General features: G+C 33.5%; 1 protein-coding gene across 1 annotated transcript in view; it reads left to right on the plus strand.

Moving 5' to 3' along the window:
• The window catches only part of GPR137C (G protein-coupled receptor 137C), a 61,008-nt gene that overhangs the window by 36,654 nt on the left and 1,980 nt on the right, over window positions 1-22,374 (plus strand). The window contains exons 4-6 of the mRNA XM_004370866.2: window positions 19,840-19,989; window positions 21,241-21,366; window positions 21,529-21,647. Of these exons, the coding sequence (XP_004370923.1) occupies window positions 19,840-19,989; window positions 21,241-21,366; window positions 21,529-21,647 (395 nt within the window). The remainder of the gene's footprint in view (window positions 1-19,839; window positions 19,990-21,240; window positions 21,367-21,528; window positions 21,648-22,374) is intronic.

The following is a 22,374-nucleotide window of genomic DNA, read 5'->3' on the forward strand; positions in this document are numbered from 1 at the left end:
TCTTTACTATTCCAACCATCCAACTACATGAGTTTTTCTTTCCCATTTCCTCATCAAGCAACCCATACCAACTTCATTCCGGCCATATAGCCTTTGTATATGTTGTTCCCTATGCCTAAATTGTATTTCCTACAGATATGCATGTGACAGCTTCTTTGCATTCAGGTCTCAGCTCAGATGTCACTTTTTCAAAGCTACCTTCCCTAACCACCTGCTACGTTATCCCCCCACCCCATTCCAGTTACTATATTCATCACCCTCTTTTGTTATCTTCATAGCACTTCTCAATAGCTAAAATTGTTTGTTCATTTGTTCGCACATTTATTTTCTGCTCCCTCCTAAAGTGGTTCCATTGTCTAGTTCATGCTTCTATCCCTTTTGTCTAAAATAAAATCTGGCATATAGTAGCTGTTAAATAAATATTTATTAAATAAATACATTCCATGCTTGCATACATTCTTTGCCAGAGCCACTTTAGCCTAGTAACCAAATGAGCTTTTTACAAATTGGTTGTGTCAAGAGCAAACGGAATCCATAAACATGCTCAAGGTCACATAGTTGAATCAGGCTTCAAACTCAGGTCTGAACACAGATATCTGCTAGTAACTAGTACTATTTGTAATCATAAAATGACTCCTATATTTAATCTTTTAGGATGTATATGTTTGTATGCTTAGTCATGACATTATTCCACATATATTCTTACTGGATTTTGCCATACTAGTCTCCAAAAGAATAAACCACTTAATGCTGCTATCATGTACAGATGTACTTGTTTCCTCTGCTCCATCTGTATTCAGGTTCAAATTTTGTTTATTTTGGTTATTTTAATTGATGTGCCTTAGAAGTTTAAATATATTAAACTGATATGAATATATATTTCCATGTAGATATTTACTATCCACATTTCTGTTTGTATAAACTGTTTCTCAGTGATTTATAGGACAGAATCTTGGTATTTATTCTTTATATATCTGGCATATATGTTTTTGCTTATATTAAAATATATTACCTTTGTTAAGAAAGCCAGCATTTATAACTAATAGTTCTTGTGTGTGTGTAGTTAAGAATAGAAGTTTAATCTTACTAAATCCTTCTAAGCAACTATTGATATTGCTACAGTTTTGGGTTTTCTATTTATTCTACAAATAGAGTAAATTATTTGGCTTTATTGTGTTTTCTGGGTTCTTGGAATAGATCCTATTATATCATTTCCTTTAATGTTTTGTGTCTTAATTACTATCATATTACTTAAAATTTTGTTAAACCTAGACTTAAAGTAAAATTGACCAATCTTTTTTTTTTTTTCTTTTTTGGCATCCTTATCAGTTTTCAGAATATAAACATATCTATCTTATAAACTGAGATGGCTAATACATACTATGCAGTACAAAGTAGTAAGAACGTAAGCTCTAGTCAGATTGCCTAGGTTTAAATCAGAGCTCTGCCATTTACTAGCTGTATCACTTTGGTACTTCAGCCGCTCTATCTTTAACTGGAGATACGTATAGTAACTATCTCCATAGTAGTGCTGCAAGGATAGAACGATAATGTGTGGAAAGCAATAGTATGCTGCCTTGCACTAAAAAAATGAATACTAGCTGCTATTATCTTCCTAATCATAGTTTAACAAAGTTTGTATCATAGGCAGTTTCTTACTTAGAAGCCTTAAACAAATTCTTCCATTATCCATTTGGCAGAAGATTGTTTTGTGGTACATTTTCTTGTTTTTGTTTTGCTTTTCCTTATTATTTGCCTATTCATATGCTGGTTTTATTTCAATCAAACTTGCTGTCTTATAATTTTACAGGCAGTTATCCATATTAATCTTATGATAAAAACATATTTTTGATTGTCTGAAGATAACTTGGTAACATAAAAGAATGGGCTTTAATTTTTTAAGTAATGTCAGCACTGACAATTATATTTGGAACTCAGTGTAAATATAACTTAGTATCTTGCTTTCCCCCTCAGACTGTTGTTGTTAAGTGCCACCGAGTCAGTTCCAACTCATAGCAACCCTGTGGACAACAGAATGAAATGCTGCCCGGTCCTACACCATCCTCACAATCCTTGTTATGTTTGAGCCCATTGGTAAAGCCATTGTGTCAATCCATCTCATTGAGGGTCTTCCTCTTTTTCACTGACCCTCTACTTTACCAAGCATGATGTCCTTCTTCAAGGACTGTTCCCCCGATAACATTCCAAAGTATGTAAGACAACGTCTCGCCATTCTCACTTCTAAGGAGCATTCTGACTGTACTTCTCCCAAGATAGATTTGTTCCTTCTTCTTGCAGTCCATGGTGTATTCAGTATTCTTTGCCAACACCATAATTCAAAGGCATCAATTCTTCTTCAGTCGTCCTTATTCATTGTCCAGCTTTCGCATGCAAATGAGGCAATTGAAAACACCATGGCTTGGATCAGGCCCACCTTAGTCCTCAAAATGACGTCTTTGCTTTTTAACACTTTAAAGAGGTCTTTTGCAGCAGTTTTACCCAATGCAATACGTCGTTTGATTTCTTGACTGCTGCTTCCATGTGTGTTGATTGTAGATCCAAGTAAAATGAAATCCTTGACAACTCAGTATTTTCTCCAATTATCATGATGTTGTTTATTGGTCCAGTTGTGAGGATTTTTGTTTTCTTTATATTGAGATGTAATCTCATCAGTAAGTGCTTCAAGTCCTCTTCAATTTCAGCAAGCAAGTTTGTGATGTCTGCATATCCCAGGCATTTTATCATGCTATTAAAAACTCTTCGTAAGACTGCGTATCATTCCTTCATATGGATATATGCCAAAATTTAACTCTTGCCTTATTGAATGACCTTGAAGTGGTTTTCAAAAATAATGTCAGCCTCCATATGGTTAATTTTCTTCAAAATCATTTTGTTTTATTTTAAAAAAAAGTTACAGCTTTTAGTAATTATGTCTAGTCTAGACCTGTATATCCCAGTCTTAGTTTATAGAGCACTTAAATATCTTTTGTGTTAATCTATTTCACTGTTTCTTTTTAATTTACATTTTATTTTGTAGCAACTGGAACAGTGCTGTGATTTGGTTCTTTTTCAAAGTAACAATTCTTGTTTGCTTTTTCTATATTAGTCGTCAGTTTGAATAGTTTATTTCTGCTCTTTCATTTTTCAACCTTCTTACATATTTAAAAGTGTTACATTGCTCCATGTCTATGTTCTTATAGAATTGATTATTTGTAAACTAATATAGGTATGTAGAGCAATATGTTTTCTTGGCAAGGCTTGGCTGCTTTCCATAATCTTTGATATGTTGTAGCAACATTCCTTATTTATCAACAACAAGAAATTGTCTGTTCTGGATTTCAGCCATTTCTCAAGCTTTTCATATTTAGACATCAGTGTGAATTAGATATTCCTTCTATCCCTAGGTCTTCCTTCAGTTTAAAGGAGGATAGGCTAAGACTCAGGCACCTGTCCTGGTTAGGCCCCCTGACTTCCATGAAAGGTTATCAGTTTTACCCTCCACTTAATTGCCCATGCATATGAATCTGGCCTATGAATTTCTGTACTCCAAGTTGTTGTCAGAGAAAATAAACTTTTTAAATCAAAAGCTTAACTACCAGAAAGATTAACTGAAGGGTGCACAGTTTTTCCATTCCCTGTCTGTTCTACATTTTATCCTAGACCAGTCCAAATCATTGCAGAGTTTTCTACTAAGACTGCATTGTACCTTGAGTAGAACTGTCTTCACCAACCTACACTTTGATGTCATGCTGTGGCCTACATAAAGAAATGTTTTAAGAAAAGTTTATCTTAAAGTCCCTATTTTATAAATTTATTGAGGATATTATCTACATGCTGTCCCCATAAAAGATCTTTTTCTCAGACTCAGTACCAGGGAAAATAAGTGTTGATTAAATCCTTCTTTCCTCTAGCTACCATGTTGTTCAGGGCCAAATATATGGCTCACGTCTATCAATCACAGATGACCTTATGATAACCACTTTTGTTTCTCACTTTACCTTCAGTTTTATCGCACTTTCTTACCTTTTCCCCCACCCATTCCTATGTTTATTTTTTAATATTGTGCCTGATTCAAATTCTCTTTTGTAATGAGAGTAGTATAAATAAAGATGGGATTGAATATACATCTGGATATGTTTATTTTTTTCTGGTGTGTAAATTTTTTTAATTAATTTGGAAAGACCTCAGTGAGACACAGTGTATCATAGTGATTAAGAGCTGGAAACCTGGGATCAAAGATGGACGTAAATCCTAGCTTTGCTGCTTATTGGACATGTAACTTAGCACCTCTAAACTTCATTCTCCTGATCTGTAGAATGGAGATAATGATAGTATTGATCTCATGGGTTGTTATGAGGATAGTGATAATACCTGACTTATAAGATTATTGTAAGGATTAAATGAAAATGCATATGAAGTAGAGTATAATGCCTAGCATTTAAGAAGTACCCATAAATGCTCGCTATTATGATCCTAACGTGTGCCAGGGGGTGATAGCCTAGCTTTAGTAAGTTTTTGAATACAAAAAATTGTTGGCAAAATGTTTATGCTTATTTATCTAGGGAGGAGTCCTATATGTTTAAATAAATTCTCAAAATGGTCAGTGACCCAAAAAGGAATAAGAATCTCTGAAGAATAGGATTTCACTTTTGAATAATTCATCTTACTTTGTTTTTAGCATGACTCTACCTTATTTATCTGATTCCATTCCGATTTTGTCTGCTTAATCTGTCACATTTTGATAAGGGCTGAAGTCTCCAGTAGATTTTGTCTGATATTTAGTTTTTCTTAGAAATTTTTGGAACAAATAATATGGAATTTTGTAATGGCATTTTTTTTTTAATTATGGTTTTTTGGTGTGAAATCTACTGTATCTTTTGCTATAAGTTAGTTTTATTTGCACAAGCGTGATAGATTAGTACTATCTTTTAACTTTTTATCTATTGCTAACATTTCAAGTATGTCTCATTAATTTAGACAAAATATTCTGCAGTTGTTTTTAATTATTAACATGTACCCCTTTTTAATAGGGTAGCTCATACAGTTTACATTTATTGATATGATTGATTGTTGATATTGGTCTTTTTCTCCCATTAAATTTTTTTTATTGCCGTTTGCTTACCTCAATTTATATGATTTTTGTGATATGTTTAAATTTATTTATTTTTTATCAAAATTATACCATAACTTTTAACATTAAAGTGCATGCTAATAGAACTATTTTATTTTAATAATCCTTTCCACTTCAGAAAGAAATAATTGTATTTAAAAGAAAATAGAAGCTATATTGTTTTTAAAGACAAAATAATTCATCAGCACAAAAAGATTCAAACCCAACGGTAGATGCTTAGTCCCTATGATAGCAAGTTGGTATTTTTTGTATGGAGGACCCCTCAAATGCAGGGCAGGAATAAAAGCTGAGCTTTTAGGCTTCCATCTCTGGCTATGACATGCACAATTTTGTATATGGATAGGATTGTAAAAGGAATACTTTTCTCATACTTAAGATCAGATTGTCTGCCAGCCCAGTCAGTCATTTATAAATATTGTATTTTACCAAGCCTTCCTGAATTCTTAGCAGTTTTAATTACTATCTTTGTAAACCTTTCTGTCTTATGTTCACTCAAGCCTTGATCTTTACTGTTTAAAGTATTGTGATGGGAGGCAGCATCAGCATCTTGTACAGACACAGTAACATTCAATCAAACTATATTTCTGGTCTTCCATGCAGGCCAGCTGATCCTATAAAACTAAAGCAGTATTTATGGTAACTGAGGCCATAATTAAAGAAATAAGTTAAAATAGTATTGGTGTCTTCCTTCCATCATTCTGAAATATGATTTAACCAGAATTCGGGGAGGATGATGATGGAGAAATAGAGGCTGCATCATCCTCTCTAGTAGGTGTGATTGCTACCTTCCCAGTATTCTGCTGTAATTTCTCTCTTGAGTTACTAGGATTTATTTTATCCATCTTAAACTGTGGAGCATCTTTAATTTACTATCTTAGTACCCTAGTTCTTATGCCCGAAGTCTTATTGCCTATTCTGTTGTTGAGCTGACCTACCATGCACTTGCCCCATTTGAAAAATCTTTACTTACTACTTTGGGTTTATATTTTTCATCTACTTCTAAGTGCAAATAGTTTTCTTGGTTTTTGTTTGTTTCCCGTATCCTCTAAACCAAAAAACCAAACCTGTTGCCATCGAGTCGATTCTGACTCATAGTGACCCTAAAGGACAGAGCAGAACTGTTCCATAGGGTTTGTAAGAAGCAGCTGGTGGATTTAAACTGCCGACCTTTTGGTTAGCACCCGTAGCTTGCCGTAGCTCTTAACCACTGTGCCACCAGGGCTCCCCCTGTCATCTAGGCCGTTTTATTGTACCAGCCAGCATTTTCAAGAAGAAAATTTTTCCCACAGCTATAAATTCCACTCAGTAAAAGCTATCTACTCCACAATGTTAGGCTTAACATCACGGAATTATTTTTGGAACGTTTAATCCTCATAGTTATCAAAATATTTTTTTTTTATTTACTAATTGAGGCCATTTTGTTTTCTTATTTTTAATGCTTAGTTTGGCATTTTCTTTTCAAAATGAAAATAGCATTTGTTAGAAGGTTGAAAAAAATATGTGCAGGGTTCTGACTACTCTGACTGAGTAGCTCCTATTGGATCGGCCTCCCACAGATAGCAATGATAAGTTCTGGACAAAATATAAAAAACACTGAAGGCGCTGGAGAGCAACAATTTAGAAGAAAGAAATGACACTGAGTGAGTTTCCTGTTTTTTACAGCTTCTAGCCTGAGGGAAATCCCCATACATGGGGCAGCCAAAACTTGGAGAGAAAACCACTGTTTTACTAGCTTGCAGAAGACAAAATTCAGAGTAACTGCGGATGAAAAGTGAGTGGAAAATCTCAAGAAGAAGAGCACCAGATAAAGGAAGCCCCAAATTCTGGTTATAAACTCTGCCAAATTTTTATCTGATACCTGAACTACAAATGTGCAAGACAGACTCCAAGCAGCACAGTTATGAAAGGATAAAGGATAAATGAATTGAACTGAGATTTCAGATGTTGCCTATGCAGGGGAGACAGATTGGGATTTGAGTTCAGCCAATTTACTTGTTTGCTAAAACAAAAATCGTACTACTTTTCAGAAGACTATAACAGAATCCAGGATCTCTAAAATATATTATTTACAAAGTCCTGAACACAATCCAAATTTACTAGGTACATGAAGAAACAGGAAAAACATAAGTAACACTCGTGAGCAAAAAGCAATCAGTGGAGATAAAGCTCCCTAGATGTCCTAAATATTGGATTTATCAGACAAAGATTTTGTAATATGCTCAAGAATATAAAGGAAAATACACTTGAATGAATGATTAAATATGAGATTTCATGAGAAATATAAACTATATTAAAAAAATGGAAATTCTAGAATTGAAAAATGCAGTTATCTGAAATAAAAAATTCAATAGTTGGGCTTAATGGAAGATTGAAGAAGAAAGAAGAGTCAGTAAATTAAAAAGAAAATCAGTAGATATTATCCAGTCTGAAGAAAAAAGTGGGAAAAAAGATTATAACATAATGAACACAGCCTTGGGATCTAATTATATATAATTGGAGTCCTCAAAGGAAAAGAGGGATAAAATGATGTTGGAAAAAATATTTGAAGAAATAGTGACCTAAATTTTCCAAATTTGGCAAAAGACATGAATTTACAGTTTTAAGAAGCTTAGCAAACCAAATCAGGATACATATAAAGAAAACCTCGCCTAGGTTTATCACAGTCGAAGTACTTAAAATCAAAAATAAAATCTTGAACGCAGACAGAGAAAAATGATACATACGGGAACAACGATTCAAATGATCACTCACTTCTTATCAAAAATAATGGCGGCCAGAAGACATGAAAACAATATCTTTAAAACGATGAAAGAAAAATGCTACAACCCTGAAATCTACATCCATTGAAAATATTCTTAAAGAATGATGGTGAAATAAACACATTTTCAGATAAAAGAAAACTAAGGAAGTTAGTTACCAGCAGACTGCACTATAAGAAAATTCTAAGAAATCTCTTCAGGCTAAAGGGAAATAAAACCAGTAAGAAAATTCCAAGAAATTTCTTCAGCCTAAAGGGAAATAAAACCAGCTTAATTTCTGCTCTTCAGGAAGGAATGAAGAACACCAGAAATAGTAAATATGTTGGTAAATATAATTTCTTAATTTCTTTAAAATACAGATAACAGTGCAAAGCAAAAATTATAACATCGTGTGAGGTTTACTTATGTAGATGTAATGTATAATTATATATATGTATACATATATATTTGTGTGTATATATATAAAATGTATAACAACTATAGTAAAAAGGGCAGGGGTAAGTGGACCTATGCAGTTGCAGGGTTCTTACATTTTACATTAAGTGGTGTGATATTAGCTGTTAACTTAAGACTGTGAAAAGTTAAGGTTGTATATTGCAGTAAGTGCAATATAAGGTTGTATATTGCAGTGGTTCTCAAACATTTTTGTCCTCAAGATCCAATTCTAACCCTGAAAATTATTGAGGACCCCAAAGAACTTTTATTTATGTGGATTACATCTATATATATATATGCCATATTAGAAATTAAAATAGATAAATTCTTAAAATATTCATTTAAATAACAATAATAAATCCATTATATATTAACATAAATAACGTGTTTTATTAAAAATAATTATATTTTCCAAAATGAAAAAAGTGGAATTAGTCATGGGTATACATTGTGCAAATCTCTTTAATGTCTAACTTGATAGAAGACAGCTGGATTCTCATATCTGCTTCTGCATTCAATCTGTTACAATATGTTGTTTAGGTTGAAGTATACGAAGAAAATCCATCCTCATACATATCTGTAGTTGGAAAATGGAGGAGAATTTTAATAACATTTTCAGATAATTGTGGATATTCTTTAATACTACAGCAAAACTCAGAAGTGGAGGTTTCTTAAAGGTTAGTTGCTATATGGAATCTAAAACCATATCAGTGAACTTTTTGTAATCTCCATTGTTCTATCTTGCACTTTGATTTTGTAACATCATGCATTGGTCATTTGGAAAATAGTGGTTCACGGAATTACGCAGATCTTAAAAATGTTGACATATTTCATTAGACAGTACCCAAAAATCAGATTTGTTAATATCACCACTGATCTCATCAGGAAAGTTTTTAAGTTTTGGGAAGCTGTCAATCTTACAGTAGTAGATACAAGTTTTCAAGTTTCCACTTGAAAGCTCAAATGTCCTCACTGGCAATAAATACTGTCAGACGTTTTCTATGAAGTGACAGGCTTATTTAGTTTATTTTTGACAAAAATGTATGCCCAATAACCAAGTCTGAATAATCATAGTTTTTCTGTCATTCCTTCATGTAAAAAGTGGTATTGCCATGAAAGAAAGTGGCTAGTTCAGTTCCCAAGTCAAACAATCAAATAAGTGCTTTTCCTCAAGACAACCACTGTACTTCATTCAATATATAGCAGAATTGTTTTCAGTGCACTTCTCATTTCATCACACAGGATATTAAATAGATGTGTACTCTAGGGTTGAGACTTAATAAATATTTTCACTGCTTCATCAAGGATATTCTTAAGTGAAACTGGCTTTCTTTTTTAACTGGGTGTGCATGGTAGTGAAGAATACAATCACTCCTAGTACAGTGAGGCGTCACTGCCTTGATTTGCATGATGGCCCAGCAGTTGATACACCACTGCTTTTATGCCATTAGTGAAAATGTCAACACGATTGGTTCAGGATAAACAACAAAAAAAAGTTATTCAAGACTTTGAATATTCCTGTACCGCTTGTGTTTCTTGTCAGGCGTTGACATAAAAGAGTATCTTCTTTGATAATAAGTCGGTGCTGATGCCAAACAGCTGTAAGCAAAAATAGTAAATCCAGCTACATCTGTAGATTCATTTATTTGTAAGGCAAAAATACAAGTCTGTAGATAAGATATTAGTCTTCATGTTTTCAGTTAAATCTTTAAACCAGTGAATTCTATATTATTGGAAAATGGCAGTGCCGTGATTTATCTTACTGACTTTCCATACAGCAGACATTCAGCAATGCAGTGTGTAAGTCTTTACTAGTTTCTTAGCTATTGTGTGTGCTTTTCCAACCAATGCAATATAATAATTTATCCTGTAAGATACTTCCATGGCTTTTTTATTTTTAGTTTGGAAATTATAGCAAACAATTTTTGGTGTTCAAAGTGCTCACTACCCTACATTTAAAATTTCTCATTTTTTTCTGTTTTTAACTTTGACTGATCTCAAATGATACTGCAACTGTATCAGCACCACAACACTGTTCAATCATGTTCTGTTATAGAAGACACAGTAAGGAAAATTATTAATATTTATAAAACCTATTGAAGGATAGCTTTCATTATATATTTGTTTTTTATTTACCCTTTCACCCAGTTTCTCTGAAGCAGATTCCTCCCTTCATTGAGTCAGAGAACTCTTTAACACTATCATCCTTTTCAGCATCTTTAGAGGCAGGGAAGATATGTGTTGAGAAAGAGTTTTTTAATTTTTCTTTTTTTAAGCCAGTGACTTAAACATGAAAAAATAAATAATTTTTTTATTTTAGGGCAGAATATTAAATTCCAAAATAAGCTTTATATAAAAATTTTAAATTTAGAAAATTTTTTTCTATTTTTTTAATTGTGCATGAAGTGGAAGTTTACAGCTCAAGTTAGTTTCTTATATCAAAATTTATACCACATTGTTATGTGACCCTAGTTGTTCTCTCTGTAATGTGACAGCACACTCCTCCTTTCCTCCCCTGGTTTCCCATGTCCATTCAACCAGCTCCTGTCATTTCTGCCTTCTCATCTTACCTCTGGACAGGAGCTGCCCATTTAGTACTGTGTATCTACTTGAACTAAGAAGCACAGTCTTCATGAGTATCATTTTATGTGTTATAGTCCAGTAAATTTAGAAAATTTTTTTGAAAAACATTCTTAAATATTGTAAAACAAGACTACAAGGTACACTTATTTTTGTGTTTCTACATAGGTGCAAAGAAATTTTCAGGATTTCAAAATAACAGTTTATTGGATGACAGTGGAGCTTCAGAAAATATGGCAGATATAACCAAATTAAACTAGCAAGAGCTCCATAAAATTTCAGAAAACAAACTGAGTTAATCCTTGAAAGTGCACATTTTTTTGTACCCTAACTTTCTTGTTAGTTGCTGTCTAGTCAGCTCCAACTCACGGCTACCTTATGTATAACAGAATGAAACGTTGCCCAATCCTGCACTATCGTTATGATTGTTGGTATGTTTGAGTACTGTGGACTGCCAAAAGAATGAACAAATCAGTCTTAGAAGAAATACAACCAGAATATTCCTTAGAAGGTAGGATGGTGAGACTTTGACTCTCTTACTTCGAGCATATCATCAGGAAAGACCAGTCTCTAGAAAAAGACCTCATGTTTGGTAGCGGGCCAACAAAAAACTCTACCTCTACTACCAAAGAAATTCTAACAAACACAGGAATATGCATGGACTGACAGTATTAACACATATCATGTAGTCTCTGGAAAACTCTACTGTACGCTCAGAATGAGAGTGAAAAAGCAAATAATGTCTTAGTGATATTTTTAAATTGTTTTGACTTTAAAAGGGCCCTGTGACCTTTAGGGACCCTTGACCACACTTTAAGAACTGCTACCATAGAATGACCACTAATAATAATAACACAGAAAAATATAGCTAAAAACTCAACAGATAAAATGGAATCCTAAAAAATATTCAGTTAACCCAAAAGAAGGCAGGAAATGATGAATAGAGAAACAACAACAAAACACAAGAGAGACAAACAAAAAACAAATAGTAAAATGTAAGACTAAATCCAATTATCACTAATTTAACACTCAGGTTAAAATGTAGAGATTGTCAAAATGCATAAAAAAGCAAAACCCATCTATATGCTGATGTCAAAAAATGCATTTTAAATATAAAGACACGTACAGGTTGCAAATAAATAGATGAAAACAAATATACTATGCATTCAGTAAGCATAAGCAAGCTGGAGTGGCTATATTGATACTAGATAAAATAGACTTCAAGACAGTATTACCAGATATAAAGAGATACATTTCATCAGGGAGACAATAATCATAAATGTGTACATGAAGAAAAAAATGTAAGAAATAAAGGAAAATACAGGCAAACCCACAATCATAGTTAGAAATTTTAACACCCCATCCTCAACAATTGACAGGACAACAAAACAAAAAAATCAGTAGACATAGAAAATCTAAACAACACTATCAACCCTCTTGAGCTAATTGATGCCAACAACTGCAGAATACATGTTCTTTTCTATTGAGTATAGAAATGTTCATCAAAATAAAGAAGACAATGGAGCATAAAACAAGTATCAATACATTCAAAAGGACTGAAATCAAACAACGAATGTTCTCTGGCCACAATTAGATTAAGTATCAATAACAATATGATATCTACAAAACCTCAAAATATTTTAAAATTGAACACAGTTCTAAATAACTCATTGGTAAAAGAAGAAATCAAAGGAAATTGGAAAATATTTCAAACTGAATGATAATGAAATATATCAAAATTTGTGGGATGAAGCTAAACCAGTGTTTAAAGGGGAAATTATATCTTCAAGCACTTTTATTAAAGAAGAAGAAAGGTATGAAATCAGTGACCAAAGGTTCTAATTTAGAAACAGAGTCGGGAAGGAGGGACTGGGAAAAAGGAAAAAAAGTGACCCCAAAGTAGCCAAAGGCCTGAAATAATAAAGATAAGAATAGAAATCATTGAAATAGAAAACAGACAATAGAGAAATTAGCAAAACCAGAAGCTGATTCTTTGAATAGATTAACAAATTTGATCTACAAAAAAAACAGTGAAAATACAAATGTCATGACTGAAAGACATTAAAAGAACAATGAGGTAATATTACGAATAACTGATAAATTTGACAACTTAAATGAAACAAATTTCTTAAAAAACACAATTTAGCAAAATTGATTCAAGGTGAAATACATAATCTGAGTAGCCCCATATTTAATAAAAAAACTGAATTTATTATAAAAAATTTTCCTCAAAGGAAACTCCAGGCTCAGGTGGTTTTGCTGGTTAATTCTATCAATATTTAAATAATTAACAATATTAAACAAACTCTTTTTGAAAATAGAGGAGGAAGAATCACTTCCCAACATGTTTTACAAGGCCACCATTACCCTGACAAAGATATTACCAAAAAAAAAAAAATTAAAATTACAGACCAGTATCCCTCATACTCATTTAAGCTACACATAAAAAGGATACTATAACATGACCAAGAGGGGTTTATCCCGGTAGTGAACATAGGTTTAACGTCTGAAAATCATCAGTGTCATTCACCACTTTAAGAGAACAAAGGAGAAAAAAAATTGTTCATTTCAATAGATGTAGAAAAAGCATTTGACAAAACTCAGCACCTTTCACGATTAACAAAAACAACATTCTCAGTAAACAGGGAATTGAAGGAAAGTTCTTTATCTGATAAAAAGGAAATTTTTTTAAATCTACAATCAACATCATACTTTAAAATATTGAATGTTTTGCCCCTAAGATTGGGAACAAGGAAAGGATATCCGTTCTCACCATTTCTAGGCAAGAAAAAGAAACAAGAGGTATAAAATTGGAAATAAAGAAAACTGTCTCTAATTGCAGATAACATGATTGTTTATAGAGAGTATCTTAACGAATCTTCTAAACAATTATGTACTAGAACTAATAAGTGAATTTAGCAAGTTCTCAGGATACATGCTCAAAATACAAAAGCAAATTATATTTTAATATACCAGCAGCAATCAATTAGAAAATGATTTAAAAAAAAAAAAAAACTCCATTTACAATAGCATCAAAAAAACAAGATACTTAGAAATAAATTCTGCAGATAAAAAGCAACACCTCTACACTGAGAAGTATAAAATATTGCTGAGAGAAATTAAAGAAGACCTAAATCAATGAAGAGATTTAGTGTGTTCATGGATTGGAAAACACAAGATTATTAACATAGCAAATCTTTCCAAACTGATCTATAGAGTCCATGCAATACCAATCACAATTTTGCTATGCTTTTTTAAAAACACAGAAATTGGGAAACTGATTCTAAAATGTATATGAAAATGCAAACAACCTAAACTATTTATAGCAGCACTCTCCAGGAGAACTTTCTGCGATAAAGGAAATACTCTATATCTGCCCTGTTCGATACATTACTTCTAGCCATGTGTGACGACTGAGCCCTTGAAATGTGGTTAATGCAATGGAGGAAATGATGTTTTAATGTAAATTTAAATGCTCATATGTAGCTAGTAGCTACTGTATTGAACAGCACAGAAGGTAACCTTGAAATAGAGGGAGGACTTTCACTATGTGACTTAGTATACAAAACAGTAGAAAACTTAGTATAAAGCTACAATAATTATTACAATTTGTTACTGACATAAGAATAGCTAGATCAATGGAACGGAATAGAGAGCTTTGAAAGCAATCCACGCCTATATGGTCTTTTTGTTTTTTACAAAGGCACTAATGCAATCCAATGGGGAAAGAAAATCTTTTTAACTAATGGAGCTGGAATAAATTGTTATCCATATGGAATAAAATAAACTCGAACTTCATCTCATATCAAATACAAAAATTAATTCAAAATGGATCATAGATCTAGATATAAATGAAAAAAGTCTAAAGCTCTAAAAGAAAACATGGAAGAATGTCTTTATAGCCTTACTGTAGGTTATAGAAAGTACTGTATTTTTCCACAAGTAATGTGTGCCTTCTAGGTTTGTTTGCCAACCATGTCCCCTCCCACAAGGTATTTTTGTAAGTGTGCTATGCTAATTTTTTTACAGCAACATGTTTGAAAAAATTGGCATAGCAGTACTCATTAAAATACCTCACAGGGGGAGGGCACAGTTGGCAAACAAACTTAGAAGGTGCTCGTTATTTGCATAAAAATATGGTAATAACCACAAAAGAAGAAGTTGATAAATTAGGCTTCATTAAAAATTAAAATTTCTCATCAAAAGACATGACTAATAAAATGCAAAGGCAAGCCACAGACTTTAAGAAACTGTTTACTGTATAGCCACAGACTTCAAGAAACTATTTACTGTATAGCCACAGACTTCAAGAAAATATTTACTATTTCTATGGCTTGCCTTTGCATTTTATTAGTCATGTCTTTTGATGAGAAATTTTAAATTTTAATGAGGCCTAAGTTATCAACTTATTCTTTGTTGGTTATTACCTTATATATATATCTGACAAGGTACTGGTTTAGAGGATATATAAAGATCTACAAGTCAATAAAAAAGGCAATTTAAAAGTGGTCAAAAGATTTCAATAGACTCTTAACAAAGAAGATGTACCAATAGCCAATAAGCATATAAAAAAAGTGCCTAATATCATTAGTCATCAGGGAAATGCAAATTAAAACTGCAATGAGATACTACTACACATCCACCAGAATGGCTAAAGTTAAAAGATTGACAACTCCAAATGTTGAGTATATGTGGAGCAACTGGAACTCATACTTTGTTGGAAGTGTAAAATTGACATCCATTTTGGAAAAAGATCTGACGGTTTCTTATAAAGCTAAACTTAAACTACCATATGATTCAACAGTTCTACTCTTAGGTATTTACCCAAAAGAAATGAAAGCATACATCCACAAAAAGTTTTCAAGAATGTTCATAGAAGCTTTATCATAATAGCCAAAGGCTAAAAACAGCTCAGCTGTTCATCAACAGAAAAATGGATAAACAAACTGTCATATAATACAGGTGATTAACTGTCCTGGTTTGCCCAGGGACTGAAGAGTTACTGGGGACGTGGGGCTTTCAGTGCTAACACTGGGAAACTCTTAAACAAACCTGGAAGAGTTGATCACCCTAATTTTGCCTCTCAGCAATAAAAAGACTGAACTACTGATTCATTCAACAACATAGGTGAATCTCAAAAAGATTATGATGAGTGAATGAAACCTACAAAGGAGTTTATAGTCTATGATTCCATTTATATGACATTCTAGAATAGGCAAAACTAAGTCGTGGTGAAAACAAAATCAAGAGAGTTTGTCCCTAAGGGCTTGGGGATTTGGATTGACTGGGAAGGGGTATGAGGGAATTTTCTGGGTTGCTGAATGTTCTATGCTTTGACAGAGATTTGAGTTATAGAAGTATACATATTTGTCAGATCTCATAGAATGGTGGCTTAATGTATCTGCATATCTGCATTCTAAAAATACCTATAAATAAATATTGAAGTCTAGTTAATAGTATGCATACTGAATATTTAGGAGTGAACTTCTATTCTACTTGTCAAGTGTGGAATTTTTTAAAAAGTGGTATGTAGGTGTCAGGGATGGGGAGGAGGTTAAATCCTTCTTTGAGGATTGCTCTTGAATGAAATTGTTTGTTATTACTCTACTTATTTTAGGAAGTTTTTCTTTAACTATTTGACAGCACTTTCCATGCTGCTGAATTCTTATTTTTTCCTCGAGTAATTCTGTACTTTGCAGGATTACTTTGTTTTCTAAATCCATGGGTTTCTTTTGTTGTTATATGTATATAACTTGGTTGCAGTTTTGTTAATTCCTCAGTATTATTGATTCTTTTCCCTTTTTCACAATAATCTTTTTAAAAATTATTTTATAGTATTTACAAGTTTAAGCAGAGACATTCTATATTCCTTTTTAGCAGTCATTTTATTTCTCAAAACAGGGTATATAAACTTAAAGTTATTTTAGAGGATGATAATGCTTACAGCATTCTGTTTTCTGTTGCCTTACCTTTATTTGATAATATAGTACTTTTAAAATTTGATCTGGATTGATTTTAGATTAACTTTCTTAACAACTTTTTTTTGTATTTACAAAAATAAAACATGCTCATTGTAGAAAATTTTAGCCTTGATTTTTTAAAAAAATATTTAATCTTCCTAGGATTTTATTTATTTTCATTCTTACTGTTAGACTAGTGGATTAGCTTAGAGAAGGTACTTTGTTACTATTCCAACATTTTTCAAAGTCTTTCATCTTTTAGTTCTTTTTCTTCCCATATGCCTATAAAATGTGTTGTTCTTACAAGGAAGTCAGCTAAAATAATGGTTCTCAACCGTGCTAGATCCAGTGCCTTCTTTTTATAACCTGTTTTTATCCTGAGATTAATAAATCATTTACCCTACCTATATACGTAACTTTAGAATTTCAGTGATGCCCTAACTATAACATAGAAATAAAAAGGAAGAAATTTAAAAATAAAATAAGTATTTCAGTATGTAAATATTTGAGCATGATATAATAGATTCTTGTACCTATTCATAGAAACCTGGAATGGGACAACTACATGTGCAGACTCTTACAGATGTGTTGCATTCAGGGGCAGATTATCCAATAGGCAAGGTAAGCACAGTGCTTACCTTGCTTCCCAGATCATCTCTAGTGAACAGTTTCCGGTGGATTTCACATCCTAGGCGTGGTAAAACTCATGTGAGATTGTTCACTATAAATTAGTAAGTAAGCAAAAGTAAACCCGTGCTTACCTTGCTACTAGGTCATCCGCCCCTGTCAGGGATTGTAAATTTGAAGAGGCTTTGATTCAGTAGGAAGGTGCTGTGGAGTTGGGAGAGAAAGAGAGTGCCAGCCATACCTAAAAGCAGAGTCTTTGGTGTGGTGAAAAAATGTGAAATTGTTCACTACAGATTATCTGGTAAGCAAGGTAAGCATGGTGCTTACTTTTGGATAATCCACAGTGGTTGCACTGATGATTTAAATACCACAAGCAGTGTTGCTATCAAGTGTCATGATTTTCTGAAATATTTGAACAAGTCTTAGTCAAGTTTTGAACAAAACAAAGTACAAATTTCCCTCAACTTACACATTGGTGTTGCTGGAAATTTTGGCATCTATTTAAACTATGTAAGTATGTGCTTTGTTTATATATAAAACAGAGTAAGGTTCCGGCTCAGATAATTATACACAGGTTTTTCATCTACATGACTATCCAGGAGGACATTTGAAATTATGGAGGTCATAGGACAATTCTCCTATGTGGAGAGGTCTCCTGGGAATTGCAGGTCATCTAGCATCTCTAGAAGGAGCCCTGGTGGTGCAAGGGTTAAGTGCTCTGCTGCTAACCGAAGGTCAGCAGTTTGAACCCATCAGCACAGGAGAAAGTTGTGGCAGTCTGCTTTCGTAAAGATTTACAACCTTGGAAACCCTTTGGAGCAGTTCTACTCTATCCTTTAGGGTTGCTATGAGTCAGAATCAACTGAACAGCAATGGGTTTAGATCTCTAGACCTTGGGCACTAAACGCCATCATTGCCCCTTAATCATTCCAAACCAAAAACCAAACCCACTACTGTCAAGTCAATTCCGACTCATAGCGACCCTATAGGACAGAGTAGAATTGCCCCATACGGTTTCCAAGCAGCGGCTGGTAGATTCGAACTGCTGACTTTTTGGTTAGCGGCTGAACTCATAACCACTGCAGCACCAGAGCTCCATCCTTAATCATGACAACCAAACTACAATCTTCCAAACCACCCTGTTATGTATTGTATTGTGTCTACCCAGAATATATGTTGGAATCCTAACTCTTGTATGTGTGGATGTAATCCCATTTGAGAATAGGATTTTCTGTTATGTTAATGAGGCCATATTAGTGTAGGGTGTGGTTTAAAACTAATCACTAATGAGATATAAAAAGAGCAGATTAAGCACACAGACAAGTGAGCACAAATGGGGGAAAGATAGATGCCACATGGAGATCACCAAGGAACCAAGGAATGCCAGGGCTAGAGAAACTGAAACAAGAATTTTCCCCCAGAGCAGACAAAGAGAGAGGGAGCCTTCCCCTAGAGGTGTTGCCCTGAATTTGGACATCTAGCCTCCTAAACTGAGAAAATAAATTTCTGTTCTTTAAAATCACTCACTTGTAGTATTTCTGTTACAGCAACACTAGAAAACTAAGACACACCCTGTTGGCTATTTTTTGCAATGGGTCCCTTTGGCAATGGTGCCACTTTTAGGAATAATGTTTTTAATGAATAACATAAAATACATAGAATTACAAAGGAAACCAATTGTATCAAATACAGACCTTTGTTAAGAATCCCTGCAAGAGGTGATACCACCTCCGTTGTGCATATACACACTCTAGTTGAGAACCACTAAGTTACAAGAGCTTTCCATATTTTGGAAAATGATGAAAGCCATTATATTAAAATATTCAAAAATATTATGGATTGGAAAGTGCTTTTGGGCGCCTAGATAGTGTCGTCATTTTAATGACATCAGCATCAACTCTCTAATAAAATCTAATAAAATGAAAGAAATAGTACAGGAGCTGTATTTCTGTTGTTTGTTTCAAAATTCAGTGTATTAAATGGACTAATGCTTCTATTCCCCATCCTTTTCTCATTATGACTAAACTGTCTTTCTGATTAAAGCTCAGCTCTTTTGCCAACTTGTTTATTCATATATTACTTAAGGAAGTCAGGTAACCTTGGCGGAACGAAATCCTCCAGCTGCCACTGGGCAAACTGGCAAAGAACTTATACATATTAATGGAGTAGTTTAAACACGAGTGATTCTAAGAATAGGACTTGTGAAGCCAGATAATCAAGAGTTTAACAGGTCTCACTCAGTGTTTTCTAGGAGTGCACTGCAAGAGCTGACCATACTGTATGTGGGTGAATAGCTGGTCATGATAAGTGTGCAGGGTATCATGATTATGATTTTTATTTCTTTTAGGGTATGTCTCTGTGCCAGACTGTTGTTGTAGGCTCTGTAGTCATTCTTCTCTACTTGTCAAGAGCTTGTTATAATTTGGTGGTGATCATCATATCTCAGGATATACTAGAAAGTCCATTTAATTATGGCTGGGATAACCTTTCAGATAAGGTAGGTACCTACCATAAAAATTGTCAATCTAACAATGTGATAATGAGGTTAGCCTTAACTAGGAGAGCATTTTAGGTATTTAACTTACAAACACTTTTATGGAATCTGTCTACTATTAGTAATCATACTTAAAGCTCTGTGTTTAAAAATCCACATTTACAGGTGATGCTTAGAATTATTCTTCAGAGAGAACTTTTTTCCAAAGGAATATTTTCTTTTTTCTTTTCATTTTGTAAATAATAGTAATAGCTGGATATTGGCTGTAAATCTATTGTACTAATTTTTTAAAAACCAAAAAGAAAAAAAAAATTGCAATTGAGTCAATTCCAACTCATAGCAAATCTCTCTAGATAAATTGATTACCTGTAATTAGCCTGTGAGTGTGGGTATGTCTTTAATTTGTTAGGATAAATTTAACTCTCTCTTATCCAAGAACTACATATAACCTAAATATTTGTTTCAGTTTTAGAAGTTTAAATAACGACTTTCATGTAAATCTGGTGTTATCAGCCTTGTTAATGAGAGATCATTCATAGTTCCTTGGGTGTACGGGTATTTGCTACAGTAATTCCCAGGATGCTATTTACAGTATGCATATTTCACCTGCCAGCATTCTCCAGTTTGACATAGCTATATTAATTTAACTTTGTACCAAGTTTAAGGCATCCTGGAATACCACTTTACCAGAATTTCAACTATCTTCCTAAGGAGAAGGAATTTTCATATGTGGTTCCATGTGCCAGATTTTCTTCCTTCTCTTTCCCATTTCCCTGCTCTCAACATCCAATAGAACAGCAATAAATTCAGGATGGAGTCTGGACCCAAAAGCATATTTTTAAGTAGCAGCAGAGCTGAGTGACTTCATTTCTCTACAAGAGTAACTCAAGGTAAATGCCAGTATGTTGCCTATGGAGCAGCAGGAATCAGCAGTTTCTTTATAGCTACCCACTTCAGACTATGAGAACTAAAAATGAGATTGCTATATATTATCCATATATTAAAAATATATTCATAAATTGATACATTGAAAAATGTAATCACTTTTTATTCTACTTAACAGCAAACCATTTTTATGTCCTTTAAAGGATAAGTATCATTACATGAGAAACCACAAAATTTAGAAAATTTTTCAGTGTTGTGTGCTTACACTTGATGTTTTAACTTACCCTTCCTCAAGCAAGTAAATTGTGGAGGATGATTTCTTATACCGGAAACAGATTTTAAAATTGCTTTGCCATGCTCTATTTACAGGCTCATATAGAAGACATAAGCGGAGAAGAGTATATAGTATTTGGAATGGTCCTCTTTCTGTGGGAACATGTGCCAGCATGGTCGGTGGTACTGTTTTTCCGGGCACGGAGATTAAACCAGAATTTGGTACGATATCATAATATTCCCTAATACCAGTTCTTATTTTTTTTAAATAATGAAAAGTTTATATTTTTGACAAAGTTTAAGACTAAAAATCATTGTAGATCCCAATCTCCTTTCTTAGTTGAAAAATAAATCTTTACATGCTATCTAATACTTTGTTCACAGGCACCTGCTGGCATGATAAATAGTCACAGTTATAGTTCCAGAGCTTACTTTTTCGACAATCCAAGACGGTACGATAGTGATGATGATTTGCCAAGACTGGGAAGTTCACGAGAAGGAAGGTAGATGTAACGAACGTCATTTAGCCTGAATTATTACTGAAATAGATTGAAAAGCACAATCTAAGCTTTAACCTAAATATGAAAGAGGTGATTTGATGGTCTATGTCAGTAAGTAAGATCATTTAAAATTGGAGCTTAGAGCAGTGGATGGTAAACCCATGGTGGGACCTGTGCTATAAAGAACTACCTTCTGACTCTAAGCCTGTATATTAATTACCTTTATTTGAGAAATGCCTATGGGTAAAATGGTACCATTTTATTTCAGGATCCCATGTCAGTTCAGAGCTGGGTGTGGGCAGAGAAGGAATACTATTATAGTGGTTATATATATTTTCCTATATCCCTAGGGCTATTTAAAAATCTAAAAATAACCCTAAATAAAACTCTTGGGATGCTTAGGTACCACAGGAAATCTTCCCATGCCCTCCTTGTTCCAAAATCATTGCAAGTCCTTAACTAGCATACCATTCACTATGTATCAAGGCCATGTAAAAGCCATAACTCACACCTATTTAATGCTTTCAGCTTGATATAGCATTTTCTGTAACCCAAATTTCATCTGGACAGGTTACTTAGCCTCAGTTTTTTGAGCCTCAATTTTTCATTTGCAAAATAGGGGTGATGATAGAACCTATCTCATAGTATTACTGTTGAGTCTTGAAGTGTGTGTGTGTGTGTGTGTGTGTGTGTGAATACACAAACACACATATATATGTATACACACACA

Source organism: Trichechus manatus, unplaced genomic scaffold (assembly GCF_000243295.1).
Source record: "Trichechus manatus latirostris isolate Lorelei unplaced genomic scaffold, TriManLat1.0 scaffold00010, whole genome shotgun sequence".
Classification (NCBI taxonomy): Eukaryota; Metazoa; Chordata; class Mammalia; order Sirenia; family Trichechidae; genus Trichechus; species Trichechus manatus.